Source organism: Hyperolius riggenbachi, chromosome 9 (assembly GCF_040937935.1).
Source record: "Hyperolius riggenbachi isolate aHypRig1 chromosome 9, aHypRig1.pri, whole genome shotgun sequence".
Classification (NCBI taxonomy): Eukaryota; Metazoa; Chordata; class Amphibia; order Anura; family Hyperoliidae; genus Hyperolius; species Hyperolius riggenbachi.
In genome coordinates this window covers 245,217,911-245,236,736 of record NC_090654.1, presented here as the reverse complement: position 1 = coordinate 245,236,736, position 18,826 = coordinate 245,217,911, and the positions used below count along the sequence as shown (strand labels likewise).

The following is an 18,826-nucleotide window of genomic DNA, read 5'->3' as shown; positions in this document are numbered from 1 at the left end:
TCTTTGTTACAGCAATAAATCTGCAGTGCGTCTACTTCCTGCTTTCACAGAAGCAGACATATTGTTGACATCCTGTGCTTTCAAATGAACTTATCTGCCGTGGCAGTCAGGTGACACAGGGGAGAGATCAAATTACAATTTGTGATTAGCCACAGATGAGGGGAAATTAGACAGGCTAAACTCTCTGAATACACACAGGGTGCATTTCTCTAGGTTTTCCTCCTGTCCTGTGCAAGAGTTCAGGTCCACTTTAAGCAAATATTGCAAAGAGTAGATCTAGCTTTATGATCTGAGCTTCAGCACAATCTCACTGCTGAAAGGGAACCTTCACTGAGAGGGAGATCGAGGTTTCCTTTTTAAACAATACCAGTTGCCTGGTTGTCCTGCGGATCTCTTTGGCTGCAGTAGTGGCTACAACCTGAAACAAGTATGCAGATAATTCAGTGTGACTTCAGTCAGAGCACCTGATCTGCTTGCTTGCTGAGGGGCTGTGGCTGAATGTATTAGAGACACAGGATCAGCAGGAGAGTCAGGCAACTGGTATTATTTTAAAAGGAAAAATCCATATCGTTCTCATTTTAGGCTCCCTTTAAAGGGAACCAGAGACGAACGCATTTTAAAAATGAAAAAAGATTTCATACATACCTGGGGCTTCCTCCAGCCCCATAAACCAGGATCGCTCCCACGCCGCCGTCCTCCGCTGCCTCTATCGCCAGTACCGGGTCCCGTTACTTCCGTCGGATGCGGCCATTTGTTCGCATGCGCAGGGGCTCCCGCCGGCTCTGTACGCATGCGTCTGCGCAGTACGGAGGGAGTGCACTGCGCTTGCGTCGACTGGCTAAAATGACTGGACCTGGTACCGGCGGACAGAGGCAGCGGAGAATAGGTTAGATAGATAGGACATGTGGTCACGTCATCACAGGGGGCGCTGTTACCATAGCGACAGATGCCGGCTGGGACAGGAAGTACATAGAAGCTGCGCAGGATCCAAGCAGGTAAGTGGAAAGTAACTTCTCTCTCCCCGCAGCTCTGCCCGGTGCCTGTACGCCCGCCGCCAGCAGCAAGCTAGCCCCCCCCGCAGCGTGAGGCCCCAAGCGGGGGCTTGGTTTGCTTGTATGCTGGCGGCGCCCCTTGTCATAATCATGGGCATATGCCTCTATATCTGACTTGAAATGGTTTTATTGTTATGAATCACAGTATGTGAGTAAATAAAAGTATATGTATATTTATATATTTTTAACAGGAGGTGCTGTCTATTTGATGTTCTTTTTCCTATATACATTTGTTATTAATGTATTTTATTTAATTAACTAGAGGGAGAAACAAAATACACAATCAAAGCAGGCTGGGCTAATCGAGAAGAGAACTTGCCCATACACTCTGCGGGCATTTTGCTGGCGATTCGCGCTTTGCTGGTCACCGGCGATTAGCAAAGTGCCGCTGCACAAGTAATCCTATGGGATTACGTTCATTGCAGCGATTGTGGCATGTTTGTGATTATCGCAAATGCGCTGCATGCAGCATTTTCCTGCCGACTGCATCGCAATTCTCATTCACTAGAATGAATCGCAAAATAAACAAAACAAATTTGCAGAAAAAAAAGTAATGCAACATCACAAACAGATAAGTAGATACATCTCAAGATCGCGCTTTGCGTTGGCAACTGTGAATGGGGCCGGATGCGCAGCAATCACTCACCTTAAAGTCTTGGAGCAGCTTCTCGGCATTGGCTAAGCTGTGGCACTTCTGTGGGTGGACGCTGGACAGGGCGGCTTGCACCCCGCTCAGGTACTTCTCAAGTCTCTGCTTAGCGGTCCTGAACTGCCACCACTGCTTCAGAAGCGTATTGATGTCTCTGTTCCTCTGCTGCACCAGCCTGATCACGCTCTGCCATTTCTGCTTCAAGGACGTCAGCTTCAGGATGACCTCATTCCTACGACATAAAGCAAAGCTTCAGAGAGCTGCGGAGACTCTAGACAGCACCTGCCATACTACAGAACTCCTGCATCATTATGATGGATGCCAACGCTTAAACATCCTTTGAGAGCCAAACCTTGCTAAAAATATTTTCCTAACTTGTGCAGGTACTCAATACACTGTAGACTGGTACAGAGGCACCAGAGTAAAAACAACTTATTTTAAAAATTATAAAAAAAGGGAGGCAGCAGTGGACTTACCTCCTCAATAAAAGACACAAAACTGTCAGTTTCAGTAAAAAAAACCAAAACAAAACAAATAAACCTTCACAGTGCAACACGTTTCGCAGTTGCAATCCTGCTTCATCAGGTAATTAAAGGAGCAACTAGATAAGGTTTTCAATAAACCAAGCACACTTAATGACAGAGTTATTTTCTTTGTAGAGGCTGCTTTATTAGCTGATGTGATGTCTCCCTGTATATAGTGTAAGTCATTTGGGGAGGGGGTTGACAAGCACTACTTACCTTCGAGGGGGGATGCTCCCTAGCTCCCTAACCCCCCAGAGCCACAGATGCCGCAGCTGCAGCACGTATTCTCGCCCGCTGCAATGTATGTGCACCTCAACATTTGTTCTTTATGGTCAGTGCTGAGATCCATTTAAGTGACACATTAGCACGATGCTTCCGTCCTTAACCCACCCGCTGGAAGCTACTCTGTGTCCCTCCTCCCATCTCCATAGCAACAGTACCCTGCAGTTCATCTCTGCTCAGAAGTAACTTCATTATGTGGGTGGTAAAGCCCAGTAAAAAATAGCAAATTTGGCAGCCAGGAACAGCCTGGCTAAACTGGGCCTGCCCCCATACATGCACAATTCCCCATTCATTTAAATAGGGTCGATGCTACAGAAGTCCATGGCTCACAGCACATTGCTGCCTGCCCTGGAGGTTATCCCGCCCGCAGCAGTGTACTAAACTGAAGGAGCAAACCTTGCAATCCTTAAGTTTAGTAAACCACCCTCCAAGTATGGAGTAGTCCTAAGTTATTTTTCACTGTGAACAGAGAACCACATAACAGTGTATTATATTTGAGCTAAAATTATTACTCACATTTTTGAATAGATCCTAGTTCTAAAACTCTTTCATTCAATAGAAGTAAAACTTTAAATTAAAAATTCCACTCACCGGTGTTCTTCTTCCTCTGACTCGAAGACACTCAAAGTTTTGTTCACAAAAGAAGGTAGTATATGTTCATTTATGGCAATTTCAGCTTGAAATCTCTGCAAAGCAAAGAAGTCCCATTGACACAGCAATACCAATTTTATTGGACACACAGCACTTTAAATGATTCCAACCATACTGCTCAACAAGTTTACAGATGGTATCTGGACAGCTTCCTAGCTTGTATATTTTTTTCTCTCCCACTACCACCAAAACATAAACAGAGTACATCTAAAGAGTCATTCAGAATCAAAACTTCCTGGTCCCACCAAACTCATAAAAACTCAGCTAAGCTATAACTAGGGATGACCTGAGCCTTCCCGTTGTTTGTTCAAAGTTTCTAACCGCTCTATTCACTGACCCGATTACAATCAACAGATACTGCAGGATTTATCAGACTCCAGTGCAGGGCCGGAGCTACCATAGAAAAAAATGGGCAATTGCCCCAGGGCCCCAAAGCCTGTAGGGGCCCCCAAGTTGTCCCTCCCCCATCTTAACTGTTGCTCCCCAGGGACTCTGCAGAGTCTGTTAAGTTGGGAGGTGATTGGGGAGGGTCAGCAGCCAGCTCAGGGGCCCAGGAGGGAAATTTGGCTGCAACAAAGGGCCTCTAATGATGCTTTTTGGTCGGGTGGTGTCTGTTGGGGGGCCCCCAGGCTAATCTTGCCCTAGGGCCCAATTGTTACTTGAACCGGCCTTGCTCAGGTGATGAGAACTGACCAAGTTCTTTATTCACTGGACACAACAACAGTCAAGAGATCTGCAGGTATTTGGAGGATTTGTACAATATGGCCCCCAGGCTGTCCACATATGAAAAAAATAAAACTATTAGGACAAGATGCTTGCCAGCCACAGCAGAAATTGTATCATATGCCATTCAGGAACAATTTATAATCAGGAATTTGAAAGAACATTTTAAATTATGTAATTATGGCTAATAAGGATCTATAAAAAAAAATACACTAGTCTTTTTCACTAAAGAAAAATAACACAATGAAAGTTGAACACCGCAGGCTTTGCTATTGAGCAACTGTCTTGGTACAGTCAGAAATCACACTATAAGTTTCGGGTATGTGCACACTTCTTCAGGGGGTAACACAAATGCCAACTTGATTTATAATCCCTCCCACAGGAAATTGTTTCACTTGATGGGCTGGTTATACCTTGGCCATGTGCCGCTTTCCTGATTTCCTTTCCTTGCTCCATTTTATGTGACCTAGCGGGGCATACTGGGTCTAGGGTCTGGCACAGGTATTGTCTACTCAGGAGTATTGGATGAAGTCAGTGTTTCATGAGCTGAGGAGCCTTATTAATTACATAAAAGGAAAAAATATGCAACATCAATTCATAGCTCCTCAGTAACAGACTCCTGCCTGCCCCCACCCAGGCAGCCTGAAACACTGGGACATGATGGAGTCCATCAGCTGAAGTCCCGCCTCCCTGCTGACGGATTATGGCTACAAAACAGACAGGGAAGGAGTGAACTGGCAGCTGCAGGTTGCTGAAGGAGAAAGGAGAAGCATTGAATAGGCGTTGCAGGTACTGTATCTTATTTTTTTTTATTTAGCAAAAGCCAAGCTTACCTCGGGTAATGTCTTTTCCAGTAGTCCGAGTGACAGCACCCCTCCTATGAGACTTGTCTCCCTCCTAAACTTTGGACAGGAAGCTAGAAGATACAAATTTGCATAACAGGCAGGCAGGAGTAGTATATAAAGATGTTACCCACCAAAGGTATCCAGTTATAAAAAAAGACACGGACAACATATGCTGCTGAAACAATACTTTAATTATCCCCTCTAATAGGGTGGGCCGGAGGGGTGCTGTCACTCGGACTACTGGAAAAGACATTACCCGAGGTAAGCTTGGCTTTCCCAGAACGTCCTCCTGACAGCACCCCTCCTATGAGACGATAAACAAGAACATTATACACTAGGGAGGGACTACTGCCTGCAACACTTTTCTTCCAAATGACAGATCAGTATTGGCTAATAAGTTTAGTCTATAATGTTTCACAAACGTATTTTGGCTGGACCAGGTGGCCGCTCTGCAAATCTGCTCTATCGAGGCGCCTGCCCTCTCTGCCCAAGATGTTGATACGCCTCTTGTGGAGTGAGCTTTAATTGAGGTTGGTAAAGGTCTCCCTTGAGCCCGATAAGCCGCAGTGATAGCTTGTCTGATCCATCTTGCAATTGATGGTTTAGAGGCTTGCCTTCCTTTGAATTTCCCCGCAAACAGCACCAACAAGGCATCTGATTTTCTCAAAGATACAGTCCTTTCCAGATAATGAAGGATACACCTTCTAACATCCAAACAATGAAGTTTCTTCTCCTTCTCATTCGTTGGTTTATCACAGAATGATGGCAGAAAGATCTCCTGAGATCGATGAAATTTTGAAGACACTTTAGGAAGGAATGCAAAGTCTGGACGCAGAGTAATCCTATCCTCTGAGATAGTACAATAAGGTTGCTTAATGGATAAAGCCTGAAGTTCGCTGACTCTCCTGGCTGTGGTGATTGCCAGAAGAAAGGCCGTTTTCAACGTCAGAAGTTTATCCGGAATCTGATCCAGAGGCTCAAAGGGATGTTCACAAAGACTCTGCAACACGATATTCAAGTCCCAAGGAGGCACCTTAGATATCACCACCGGCCTGAGACGTTTAATTCCCTGAAAAAAACGAAGAAAAAACTCTTCCTGAGCTAATCTTCTTTCTAAATATACACTTAAAGCTGCTGTCTGAACCTTAAGAGTACTGGCACTTAATCCCATGTGAAATCCATCCTGAAGAAACTCCAGAGCTGAGGCGGAAAGTGTAGGATCATTATCCTTTCTAGTACACCATTCACAGTAAATGTTCCATGTTTTTTGATAAATCTGCCTCGTAACCTTCTTGCGGGATTGTATTAACGTCTCAGAAAGTCCATCCGAAAACCCCTTTGATTTCAGGATTCCCCACTCAACCTCCATGCTGAAAGGTGAAGGCGCTTGAGGTCCGGGTGAAGAACTGGGCCCTGCGACAACAGATCTGTTCTGAGTGGAAACAATATTGGTTGACATATTGCTAACTTCTGTAACAGAGCAAACCATGGTCTTTTCGGCCAGAAAGGTACTATGAGGATTACTTGTGCTCTGTCCTGCATAATTTTGTTCAGAACCCTTGATATTAGAGGTATTGGAGGAAATGCATACACCAGGTTCAACCTCCACTCTATGGAGAAGGCGTCTATCTGCCACGGATTGTCCTTTGGATACAGGGAGCAAAAGTTTTGACACTTTGAATTTTGCCTCCTTGCGAATAAGTCTACTGCAGGAATGCCCCATGCCTGACTGATCTGAACAAATACTTCTGGATTCAGAGACCACTCGTCCTGTAATATCGCTGACCTGCTGAGATAGTCTGCTACAACATTGCAAGTCCCCTTCAGATGAATCGCCCTGATGGAAGATAAGCTGTTCTCTGCCCAATGCAGAATTCTTGCTGTCTGAGACCACAACCGAGGACTTCTTGTCCCTCCCTGATGATTCAGGTAAGCCACTACACTGCTGTTGTCGGACCTGATCAGGACGTGACAGTGCTTGATCTGATCCTTGAAGAATTGAAGGCCTCTCCATACTGCTTCCAGTTCTCTGCTGTTGGAGGATCGTCTTGCCATTGTACTGGACCACTGACCCTGTGCTGGAAGAGAGTCCATGTGAGCGCCCCACCCCCATGTACTGGCATCCGTCGTTATGATTCTTTGAACTGGAAAAAACCACATGCGACCTTCTGACAGGTGAGACAGTTCCTGCCACCAGTTTAATGACACTTTTACACTGTATGGGATCAGAATCTTCCTTTCTAGGGCTGAAATAGTCCTGTTCCAGCTCCTTAATATCCACAACTGCAGGGTCCTGGCATGGAATTGACCCCATTGTACTGCAGGGAAGACTGAGCTTAACAGACCGAGTAATGCCATGGCTTTTCTTATACTGATGGCTCTTGATTCCTGAAAAGAAAGAACAGAATTAAGTACTGCCGAAATTTTCCTTTCTGGGAGAAAAACTCTTTCTTGGCGGGAGGAAAAAATAAATCCCAGATATTCCATAGACTGGCTGGGTATTAGTGCAGATTTTGACCAGTTAATTAACCAGCCTAAAGACTCTAGACTGTCAATGCATAATTTAACCTGATCACTTACAGACTGTAAAGAATTACCCCAAATTAGTAAATCATCTAGGTAAGCAATGATGTTAATGGATCTACACCTTAAGACTGCCAATACTTCTGCCATCACCTTTGTGAACAGCCAAGGGGATGAAGCTAGCCCAAAAGGTAACACATTAAATTGGAAATGTCTTACCTCTTCTTGAAGGTGAATTGCAAATCTTAGGAACTGCTGGGACTCTAGATGGACTGGCACATGCAGGTAGGCATCTTTGAGGTCCAGAGAAGCTAGAAAACAGTCTTTTTGCAACAGGGTTATTACAGAATTCACATTGTCCATTCGAAACTTCCTGTATTTTACGGCCTTGTTCAACCCCTTTAAATTTAGAATAAATCTGAAGGCTCCCTGAGGCTTTTTTATCAGAAAAACTGGTGAGTAGAACCCTTGGCCTCTCTGGCAGGATGGTACTTCTCTGATCACTCTTTTCTCCAGAAGGGAAACCACTTCCTCCTGTAACGCCTCTCTTTGGTCTGTTGACCTTGGTTGCGGAGTTACCACATACTGCTGGGGTGGGGGATATTCGAATTCTATTCTGTACCCTTCCAATATTATTTTCAAGAGCCACTGACTTGTGAACCGCTGGCACCACGTTTCGTAGTAGTGGGAAAGCCTTCCCCCTACTGGAATACTGGCGTCATTGCTTATTGGGTTGGTTGGGCCGGGGAAAAAGAGCCTTCCCTTTTTGGTTTCTACTTGGAATCCACTTTTTCCTAGGTGGGATCTTTGCCTCAGGTTCCCTGTTGCCACTGCGAGCTGGGCCCTTGTACTGAAAAGCTCTCTTTTTTGTCGGAAAATTTTTCTTATAGTCTGAGGTTCTTTCTAGCGTCTGGTCTAGCTTTGAACCAAATAACAGCTCACCTTCACAGGGTAAACCACATAACTTGGAGCGAGACGAATTGTCCCCCTGCCAAGTCTTCACCCATATGCCTCTCCTTGCCGAGTTAACAAGGGCAGTTGTTCTGGCTGTTAATTTAACCGTATCATCCGCTGCATCTGTTAAGTAATTAGTAGCATTAAATAAATTTGGAAAGTCCTCTAAAATCTCTTCTCTGGGCACCCCCGAAGCTATCTTAGACTGAGTCTGCGTGAGCCAAGCTTTAAGGGATCGTCCCACTGCCGTGGATGCCACTGCTGGCTTAAATGTTAAAGATGCTGACTCCCATGCCCTACGCAACAGATTGTCCATCTTCTTATCAATCGGGTCTTTTAAATTGCCAAAGTTCTCAAACTGCAAATCGGATCTTCTGGACACCCTTGAAAACGATGGGTCCAGTTTGGGAACCGGACCCCAGAATTTTTGATCATCAGGACTGAAAGGATAACGACGAGAAAGAGACTTGGGCCAAAACGCCCTCCTTTCAGGGTCATCCCACTCCTTCCCAATCATTGACTTTAGAGAGGAATGGACTGGGATGAAGCAATTCTGGGGTTCCGCCAAACTCACGTACATCTGATCCAAGGGGGTCAAGGATTTTCGCTCCACTGTTATACCCATAGTGCTCTGCATAGCAGACAACAAGTCCTTCATTAAGTTAGGTGCAAAAGCGAACTTCTGAGGAACCTCTGGGTTCTCCTCCTCTTCTCCAGAAATTTCCTCTAAAGATGAAATTTCTCCTTCCTCTCCTGATAATTCTGAATCCCCTGACTCATTATCCTTCCTTTTACGTTTAGCTGCAATTTTATGCGGTGAAGTGGGAACCTGTAAGGCTTCCCCCACCTCAATCACCAGGGCTGGAGGATTTCCGTCTAAAGGAGCAGGTATAGCACCAGTAACAGAGGCTGAAGTAGAAGGAACTGCAGACTCCGCCAATGTAGAATCCTTTATCTCTTTAATGGCCGAGGCCATCTCAGACCGCATCCACCCCATCAAGTCCTTAAACACCACTGGGGATTCCTCTTTGACTACTTTCTCTCTACATGACTGGCAAAGTTTCTTTGTAGAGGAAGAATAGAAGCGTGAGTTACACATAACACAGCGTTTCTCAGTTCTGCCCGAAGCTTGTCCACCTTGAGTTTGCTGAGACACCGATTTCTCCTTATCACTTTTTGAGGGTTTAGGCTAAAAAAGAAATAAAGAGACTATCAGCCTTACAAGGTGGACCCAGACACTTACAAACAGCCCTCTCAAAGCCTGATAACCTCTAGCTCACCAGAGAGGGGATAGCGCCAGACTCCGCAGAAGTCAGAGGAGAAGGGCCTACAGCGTCCTCCATGATCACCGACAGCAATGGTGATCGTGGCTCAACATATACATATATATACCTCTCGGAATTACCTGCAGCTGAAGTCAATTTTCTTTCCCCGCCGCGGCCCCTGCCGCTGCCGTCAGCTGACACGTCATGCGGGACGCATGCGCATGACGTCACATCCGCCCGGAACTTCCGGTATGCGCTCCTGCCGCCATAAAGCTTCTGTATGTCTGGGAGAAGCCTCCTCCACGCTGTGCGCTGGACCAGCCGAGTCCCCTGCTCAGCCTTAGTATGCCCGCGCTGCACCGCTGCCCTCGCCGCCTGACGTAGTAGCACTGGAGACCTCTCAAAGCGTCCCGTCCGGGACAGGAAAAACAACTGGATACCTTTGGTGGGTAACATCTTTATATACTACTCCTGCCTGCCTGTTATGCAAATTTGTATCTTCTAGCTTCCTGTCCAAAGTTTAGGAGGGAGACAAGTCTCATAGGAGGGGTGCTGTCAGGAGGACGTTCTGGGAAAACTGCATTGTTTCTACAAAACTTTATGAATAACTCATGTAAAACAGTGTTCAATTCTAGGTTTTCTTTGAGAATGGAGAGGGTGTGGTTCAGGTCTCCTTTAACCCACACTTCATACCTCATAAATTTCCTGCTGCTTCTTCAGAGCTTCAAATGTTCCTGCAATGGCCACAGTCAGGTTATTCTCCATCTTCTCCACACACTGCATCCACGTCTCATAGTTCTGGATAAAGGAATTCCTTTCTAGCTCATATGCCCGATGTTCCCTGGTTACAATAAGAATAATGTCAGCGAGTGTTCCTTTAAATACTGCATATTCAGGGTTAGAATGGCAAGTAAAAGGACACAGTCTGTGCGCTTTGCAGTGCTGGGCCCCCGGTTGCAATCTGAATTAAGACAGTATTGGCATGTAGTTTGTTTGTTCTTCATTTTTTGCATGGAGTTTGATTTTCTCCGGGCACTCTTATCGACCCACATCCCAAAAACATAGAGATAAGTTAATTGGTTCGCCAAAGAATTTTGGCTTAAGGTGGCCATACACTACTCCATACTGTGGCCAGTAGACCTGATTCACTAATTTTATTGAATCGGAGGAGAATCAGAGCTGTAACATGGCCACCCTATCAGTCTTTCAATCAATTTCAGGTTAACTACTTAAGGACAGTGGTGATTGAAATCTACGCCTTGTTTAGGTGGGCTCCTGGCTGGCAGGGTGTAGATTTCAATCGCAGCGCGCATCCGCCGTTTCCGTCACTCCCCGCAGCTCAAACCCAACATCTCTCGCCGCAGCTCACTGGCTCCGCCTGTCTCTATGATGGCAGAGCCATGTGAGTCGGTCAGGAGCCGATTTCATTGGCTCCTGGCCGTGTCCATCAATGTAAGCCACTCCCATTGGCTTACATTGATAGACACGATCAGGAGCTAATGAAAGCGGCTTCTGACCGGCTCACATGACTCTGCCATCATAGAGATGTCCTTAACCTCCTGGGCGATAATCCCGAGCTGAGCTCGGAGTAAGCTGCCGCAGAGGATTTTTCAGCCCCTGGTTGGCCGATTTCCACACTTTTTGCTTTGTTATACGCAGCTAGCACTTTGCTAGCTGCGTGTACAAGCCGATCGCCGCCGCTCCGCGGCGATTTGCCGTTACCCGCCATGTTAGAGACCCCCCAGACCCTGTGCGTAGCCTGGCCAATCACATTGGGACTTCCCCAGACGCAATGACGTGGATGACGTCATCCCGATCGTCGCCATGGTGACGGGGGATGCCAAACAGGAAATCCCGTTCTGAACGGGATTTCCTGTTTGCCGCCGGAGACGATCGGAAGGGGTGGGGGGATGCCGCTGCACAGCGGCTATCATGTAGCTAGTGCTAGGCTAGCTACATGATTAAAAAAAATTATAATTTTTAAAAAAGTGCTGCGCCGCCTCCTTGGCGATTTTATTGTATCGCCAGGAAGGTTAAGGGAGCAGAGACCGCTGGTACTTAAGAGTTTAAAATCTGTTGAAAAGATTGATCATGCTGTAAAATCTCAGTCGCTGAATCGGGTGTGCGGCGGTACCCCGCCCAGTGTCCCTCCCCCCGTGCTCGTGTGCAGTGTAAAAGCCTCACCTCTCCATGAGTCTCTGCCTCCACTGGGGTCCACTATCAGTGCAAGTGCCTGTGCCACGTGGCAATGGCGCATATGTGACATCACACGCACCTGGTACCATGTGGTCAGAGGCGTATCTACAGGGGTACAGGTACGGTATGTGCCATGGGTGACACTTACTGGGGGTGCTGCTCTAGCATCCTTGGAGAAGTTCTCCATACAGATTATAGTTTTTATCTATCTTTTGGGGGGACAAGGTGCCTAACTTATGGGGGGGGGGGGTATGTATAGGCTGACCAGATACTCCAATCATATAGGCCATGCTTCACTTCAACTTGGACACAACCAATTCAACGGAGACTACATATTAAACTGTTCAACTGGTACAGGTGCTTGCGAACATGCCAAACAATTGAAGAGGCCAGGAGTCGTGCCGGCAGAGAGGTAAGCTTGAAGGGGGAGGGGTTGAGCCAAGGCAGGGGGTGACGCTAGGCTGATTTCTGATAGATTTCATGTTGAAAATTATCGGGATCTGCTGTGTGGTCATTAGATTCATCTCTGATCACATTTGATCAGAGAGGGATCTATCTCATGGTCGATCTACCAATACATTGACCAGTGTGTGGGTAAAACTACAGTAGGAGCATTACACAGGGACTATAGTAAGGATAAGATTATGAGCTCTTCTGATGAACAGTTAGTGACATAACTATGGACTTCTGGAAAGCACAGAGGAAGAGGTCAATGCTATTTACATAAAATAAACAACTGGGAGCTCCCAGCTACCACACCATACGGCATCTGTAATAGAACTGGCTATGAATGCTTGTTGCCGAAGACAAAACTATCTTTCTCAGAGTCTCACAGGTAAGGATGTGTATTTGGGGAACACAAAATGATCTATTAATCAGTATCCAAATACATATGAATTAAAGGACCAGGATTATGAAAAATTGTAATATTTAAAATACATACATATAAAATGGGCATTTCTCTCACAGTCAAATGAACTATCAATGTATTTTTTCCTATGCGGTCGTCACTTACAGTAGGTCAGGCTTTCTCAACCAGGGTTCCTGGAGTACCCTGCAGGGGTTTATTGTCATTTTCCCCCATTGTGGGGGAAGGATGATAGACAGCACACTATAACAGGGGTACTGTAAAAGGGAGCACTAAACTGGTAGTCAGAATAATAATGAGCACATTAAAGGGGTTCTGTGGTATTCTACAAATCAAACAAGCTGACACTTACCTGAGGCTTCTATTGGCCCCCTGCAGCTGTAATGTCCCACGCCGTCCTCCTCCGATCACCCGTTCCCCGCTGCCGGTCCCGGTTTAATATTCGTCTAAACAGATGAATAATCCTCGGCTCCCGCCATCGGGAGCTTACTGCGGAGGCGCAGTACGAAGTTTTCTTCTACTGCGCCTGCACAGTAAGATCCCGATGACGCCCGCGGGAGCGAGCACGCGCGTGCCCACGACTGTGCAGATGCAGTGTAATCACTTGCGTGATTACACCGGAACCAGCAGTTGGGAACGGAGCATCGGAAGAGGACAGCGTGGGACATTACCGCTGCAGGGGGCCAATAGAAGCCCCAGGTAAGGGTCAGCTTGTTTGATTTGTAGAATACCACAGTACCCCTTTAATAAAAAGCACTAGAATAATGAGACTTTATAATGAAAGGCACTGTAATAGGGCATACCAGCTTCTAAAGACCATGCCATCTGCAAAATAAATGCAGGGGTTCCTTGAGATCCAAAAAGCATTTGCAGGGTTCCTCCAGGGTAAAAAGGTTGAGAAAGGCTGCAGTAGATGGTAAAAAGCTGACAGGTTTGACATGTTTTGGACTAGTCTATAGCCTTATGGGTGATTCTCAGTATTACCTTTAGGCCTCGTTCACATAATTCAGCGCAGATGGCTGTGCGATCCGAACGCAACGTGTACAATCGCACGCCATCTGCGTTACTATGCGCTGCAGATCCCATACACTACAGTGAATGGGATCTGCGCTGCGATTCCCGTAAATACATGCAGCACTGCTGCACAGCGCATATGATGGGAATGGTAGGCTGTCTATGCCCTTCTACCATTCTTGTGCGTCGCACCCTATGCGCAATGCCAAAATGCGCACGGCAGCGCGCATAGTCTGAACCAGCCCTTATTGTTTACAAAAGCACTCCCTGGAAAAGATCTATAGAAATATGTAATCCGGCTTCCCTACTTGTTTGTTCACTATTTTGGCAGTTGGACAGAGCAACTGCAGTTCAGTGGTTTTGTAAATAAATAACTGAGAATCCCCTAGAAATAGATGGACTAGTCCAAAATCTGCCCGCTCTGTAAGATTTTTCCCTACCTACTATAAGTGGCAAAGACATAAAAAAAAATTAATTTAGAGTGCATTTTACTCAGGGAGAAATGTACATTTCTATGTATGCATTTTTAAAAATTACACTGTTCGCAATAGTGGTCCTTTAACGTTGTAGGCTTTTTTTGTAAAGCATATGTCCAAAAAACCAGACCCAGTGTATCTTCTTGCGGTTTATGGTCCGTTATATGTACCTCTGTTTAATATTGTGGAAAAGTAAGTGATATATTGATGTTGAGGTCCATTTTTTTACTGGTTAAATGGAGTTAAAAAATAAATGTGCTGCCTAATCTACCCTTATGTATTAGCCATGATGATGTTTAGACTTTTGTTACGTTCTAAAGATCTACCAGAAAAAGCATTGGTTTCCTGGAATCGCATAGTGTTACTTAAATACATCCAATACAGACAGATCTTACTGGTATTTCATAGCGCAGGTCACAGAGGAGGAAATTATATTGTATATCAGAGTGGGCACTGAAGTGGTTTTAGCAATTAAAATGACTCACATAAAAGTTTGTTTGGGAAGATTTATTTGTGTGCGCTCCCCACTTCCAGAGAAATACACATCACAAAAGAGCCACTCAGAACAAGGCAATAAGATTATGGCGATCTCAGGTAAAAAGCACCCGTATAGCTTAAAGGGACACTTAAGTCAAACAAAAAAAATGAGTTTTACTCACCTGGGGCTTCCAATAGCCCCCTGCAGCTGTCCGGTGCCCTCGCCATCTCCCTCCGATACTCCTGGCCCCGCCGGCAGCCACTTTCTGTTTCGGTGACAGGAGCTGACAGGCTGGGGACGCAAGTGATTTTTCGAGTTCCTGGCCATAATAGTGCCATCTATGCTGCTATAGCATATATCATATACCATATAGCAGCATAGAGGGTGCTAATGTGTCTGGGAACGCGAAGAATCACTCGCATCCCCAGCCTGTCAGCTCCTGTCACCGAAACAGGAAGCGGCTGCTGGCGGGGCCAGGAGGATCGGAGGAAGACAGCGAGGGCACCGGACAGCTGCAGGGGGCTATTGGAAGCCCTAGGTGAGTAAAACCCATTTTTTTTGTTTGACTTAAGTGTCCCTTTAAGCTCGATTCCAGGGAAACAAAAAAGGGTGATTTTATTTTTGTATAGTGTGGTAAGGGGTTATAAAACCTTCTTTTACTGTTTTTAAGTTTTACTGTTGCCATCTGTCCCCACCTGTGAGAATTCTCATCACTTACTGGTCAGACAGGAAGTGGCAAAATCTTTCCCAGGGTGATAGAGACACCAAAAATATACAGAGTGGTAAAAGTGTCATGCTGCATGCCCAATAGGAAATACTAGAAAGCTCTGGGCACTAGACCTAAGGATAACCAAGAACACCTTTATTCCATCCTCATACACAAAACAGACACTGTATAGTGTACAGCCTTGTCAGCAGTTGTGTGGGCTATACCCGCTTCATCAGAAGCCAAATGTCTGTTTTTGTGTACGAGGATGGAATAAAGGAGTTTCTTGGAGTCTGGTGCCAAGAACTTTCTACTATCTCCATTTGGCCATTGATGGTCTTTGGGATCTGGAGACACAGCTCTTTACCAGTTTCCCTCATCTGTCAGACCAAGTGCATCTAGTACCAACACCCCCTGTCTTCTCTACATTGCATTAAGCTACATGCAAACGGGTAGTTGTCACTGTTAGGGATCGGGACTCAATCCCTAGAGTGACAGTTCCAACAGTTCCATACATGAGAGGTGTCCTTCAACTCCAGCTGAGTGAAACATTTGTTGCCATGAGGAGGGGTGGAGGGATAACTGTGCAATGCACGATGGAGCAGCTTCTGGAGGGTGGGATAACGAGGAGAACAATGAACTTGGCCATCGGTGTTGCCTATGGGTCCAGCATGCCAGATCTTTAAGTGACTTTATGGGATACCTGTATACATGCTAGATTCTTGCCAAAGACAGCCACAAATGGCTGCCTAGCCTTCAATCTAGCAGGATTACGAGCTTTTCCTTTTGCTGAGGGGGGGGGGGGGGGGCGGGACAACACTGCTGAAAAAGGAAATTTAGACGCGGAAGTTGGGTGCCCTATATGTGCCCATCAGTGTTCTCCCCAGAACTTTTTTCCAGCCGGGTGGCATGAAAAAATAGCCGGGTGGGGCGAGATGAGAGAATGCAGGGCTGGCGCTTCTCTGCTTACAGCAGAGGAGGAGAGCAGATAACAGCTGGGTGGTCACCAAAAATAGCCGGGTGGAGCACCCGGCTAAAAGAGCCTGGGGAGAACACTGCCAATGTTAATATTCAAATCCAGCAAAAAGAAAGCACCAGACATTTTTGAGATGCCATAGGCTGTAATGTGAATTATGGCTGTAAGGGTAATTATGGCTGTAAGGTGAATCATGGCTATAGTGGTGGACAGAGGGTAATTTGAGCGCCGGCAAAAGACAGAGTCCTATTTACAAAAAAATACAGTGCAATTCAGCCGCCAGCAATAGCTGGCAGACGAACAGCGTCTTTCACCTGAGTCCAGGGCAGCCTGGAGGGAGAGAATTAACGCTGCCGGGAAATTTGCTATAGCAGGGTGAGACGTTTTTCGGCTTCACCCTGCGCCCAAATTTCAGTCAGTGATGCGCAATAAATTAGCAGGCGGCGGGGCCGCTAGCTATACAAACTGCAGCTGCAAATAGCGGGTGCAAGTAGCTGCAGTTTGTATAGCGTATGGGCAAGGAACCCAGTTACTAGCTGATATTAACACGGAAGCCTAAACTTCTGCAGTCCCCGATAATTATTATGTATAGCGGAGAAGGCGCCGCTGTTAGCAAGTGGAGCTGGGGATGGTTAGTGTTAGGCAAGGGGGAGATAGGCATCCCGAGGGTAAAAGGGGGAGGTGTTTGGCATGGGGAGGATCTGTAGAATTAGGCATCCTGGTTGGAGGGGGTGGGGGTTTGGTTAAGATTGTGCGTGGGTGGTCTGTTAGGGTTAGGCATCCCGGTGGAAAGGGGGGGGGGGGGGTGGGGGGCGAGGTCTCTTAGGGTTAGGCATCCCAGGGGGGTGTTTGGTTACAGTTAGGCATAAATGGGGGGGGGTCTGTTAGTGTAGGCATCCCAGGGGGTAGGGGGGTGTTTGTTTAGGGTTAGGCATTGGTAGAGGGATGACTTGTGTGAGAATAGATTTACCAGAAGTCCAAGAAAATCCCGCTGCTGAAAATCCGGCTCCTTAATCATAGCCGTTGCTCCGATACGCGTGAGCTTTTGTATGCTACTTTGATGCTGGATTCTTAATAAAGGTCTTTTTGATTATATCCCACCATCTGGTGCAGCGGGATTTTCTTGGACTTCTGGAGTTTTGGCTTTTACTTCCCGGCTCCCATATGTGCTGAAACGTGAGTGTAGCAGCCTTTCCACTAGTTCCAATAGATTTACCAGTAGTAAAATATTGGCAACATTTATGGATATTTTACTATTGGAATTACCACTGCCAAATAGCAGAATAGGTAATTTTATTAATATCTTACTAGTGGCTATTTCTAGTTCCCAGATTTTGGCGGCACCCATTTTGCCTGTACGTCAGAGATGGATCGATTTAAAAAGTTAAATAAAAACATTATCTCAGTGAAATAACCCACAAAAACAATGTCTGGAAATTTACAATAAGAAAGCAACACATTATACAACAATATGGTTGTGTTTATAAGAAAACACGGACCTGCAGTCATCAAGCGCCATATTTTCTGTGCTCTCCCAGCTGCGCTTCAGATTCTGCAGTTTCATCAGAGTGCCATCGTCAAGAGGTAGAGTAAAGATTTCCTCGTTCAAATGCTCAATGTCAGCTGACAGTTCTCGAAGCTCCAAAAGATGCTTCTGTAAAAGCAAAGCACTCGGTAACTAATTGTATACGAAGGTCCAATACGACGCTACATGTATCATCGGATCTGCAAAGGATTATACCTTTACACCTTCAGACCGGTCTTCCTTCTCCTTCTGTGACAGACACACATGGCCGACAAAGTCAGAGGACGTCTTCACGTATGACTCGAGCTTCTCTAGATCCTTCTTGAAGGTCTCAACCTCATTCTGGGTTAACTAGAAGGAAATATTGAAAACAAATCAGAATAGTCAGTTATAAGGGTCCCTATTTTTACTTGCAGTCAGTGCTTGGGTTTGGTAAAGTCCTCAATGCTACACAGTGCCTACATAGTACAGACAGATGTTTGGGAGTGAGTTTCTCCATTTGTGTGTTTGGTAAGTTTTGGAGCAGTAGGAGACAGGCCTTGGGGGTGGCAGCTCCAAGGGTTTGGCTGCGCTCACATATGGTGTTAGATGCTGGTTCTGGGGCCTCGGGCAGTGAGAGTTCCCGGGGCCCCAGGCTGGCTCATGCACCATTGTTTTTAATTTTACAGACAGATGTTCACACATGATCCAAAAGCCTCTTGAAAGTAAAAAATACAAGCTAAAACTGGTTAATGGAAAAAGTCTATAGATATATCACCCTCTAATGAAATATCATTAATTATTGGGTATCCTCCCCTGGGTGAAATATATATCTTTCCAAGTTATGCTCATTTAGAGTTAGGGTTCGGGCATCGGAAAGGCGGGGAGGGGGTAGTTTAGCATCGGTTATGGTTAGAGTTAAGCATCGGTAGAAAGAACGTTCTGTGTGAGAATACAAATGTGGAATTTCACACCATGAAGATTCCTGAGGTGTTGGACCGATAAGGCAATAGCAAAAAAAAATAAATAAGGAGCTCCACACACAATATAAGAACATGAGGTTTTTATTCACAACGTGCCAGATGTCCATTCGATAACCAATGACCGTTTTCGGGCCATGGAGGGTCCCCTTTGTGCAAA

The 18,826-nt window shown here is 45.9% G+C and overlaps 1 protein-coding gene across 7 annotated transcripts in view; it reads right to left on the bottom strand.

The window, feature by feature from the left end:
* The window catches only part of SYNE2 (spectrin repeat containing nuclear envelope protein 2), a 573,116-nt gene that overhangs the window by 114,270 nt on the left and 440,020 nt on the right, over nt 1-18,826 (bottom strand). For all 7 annotated transcript variants that reach the window (XM_068254236.1, XM_068254237.1, XM_068254238.1 and 4 more), the window contains 5 exons: nt 17,924-18,058; nt 17,682-17,836; nt 10,162-10,309; nt 3,099-3,193; nt 1,699-1,933 (listed from right to left, as the gene is read on the bottom strand). In XM_068254236.1, coding sequence (XP_068110337.1) covers nt 1,699-1,933; nt 3,099-3,193; nt 10,162-10,309; nt 17,682-17,836; nt 17,924-18,058 — 768 coding nt within the window. The remainder of the gene's footprint in view (nt 1-1,698; nt 1,934-3,098; nt 3,194-10,161; nt 10,310-17,681; nt 17,837-17,923; nt 18,059-18,826) is intronic.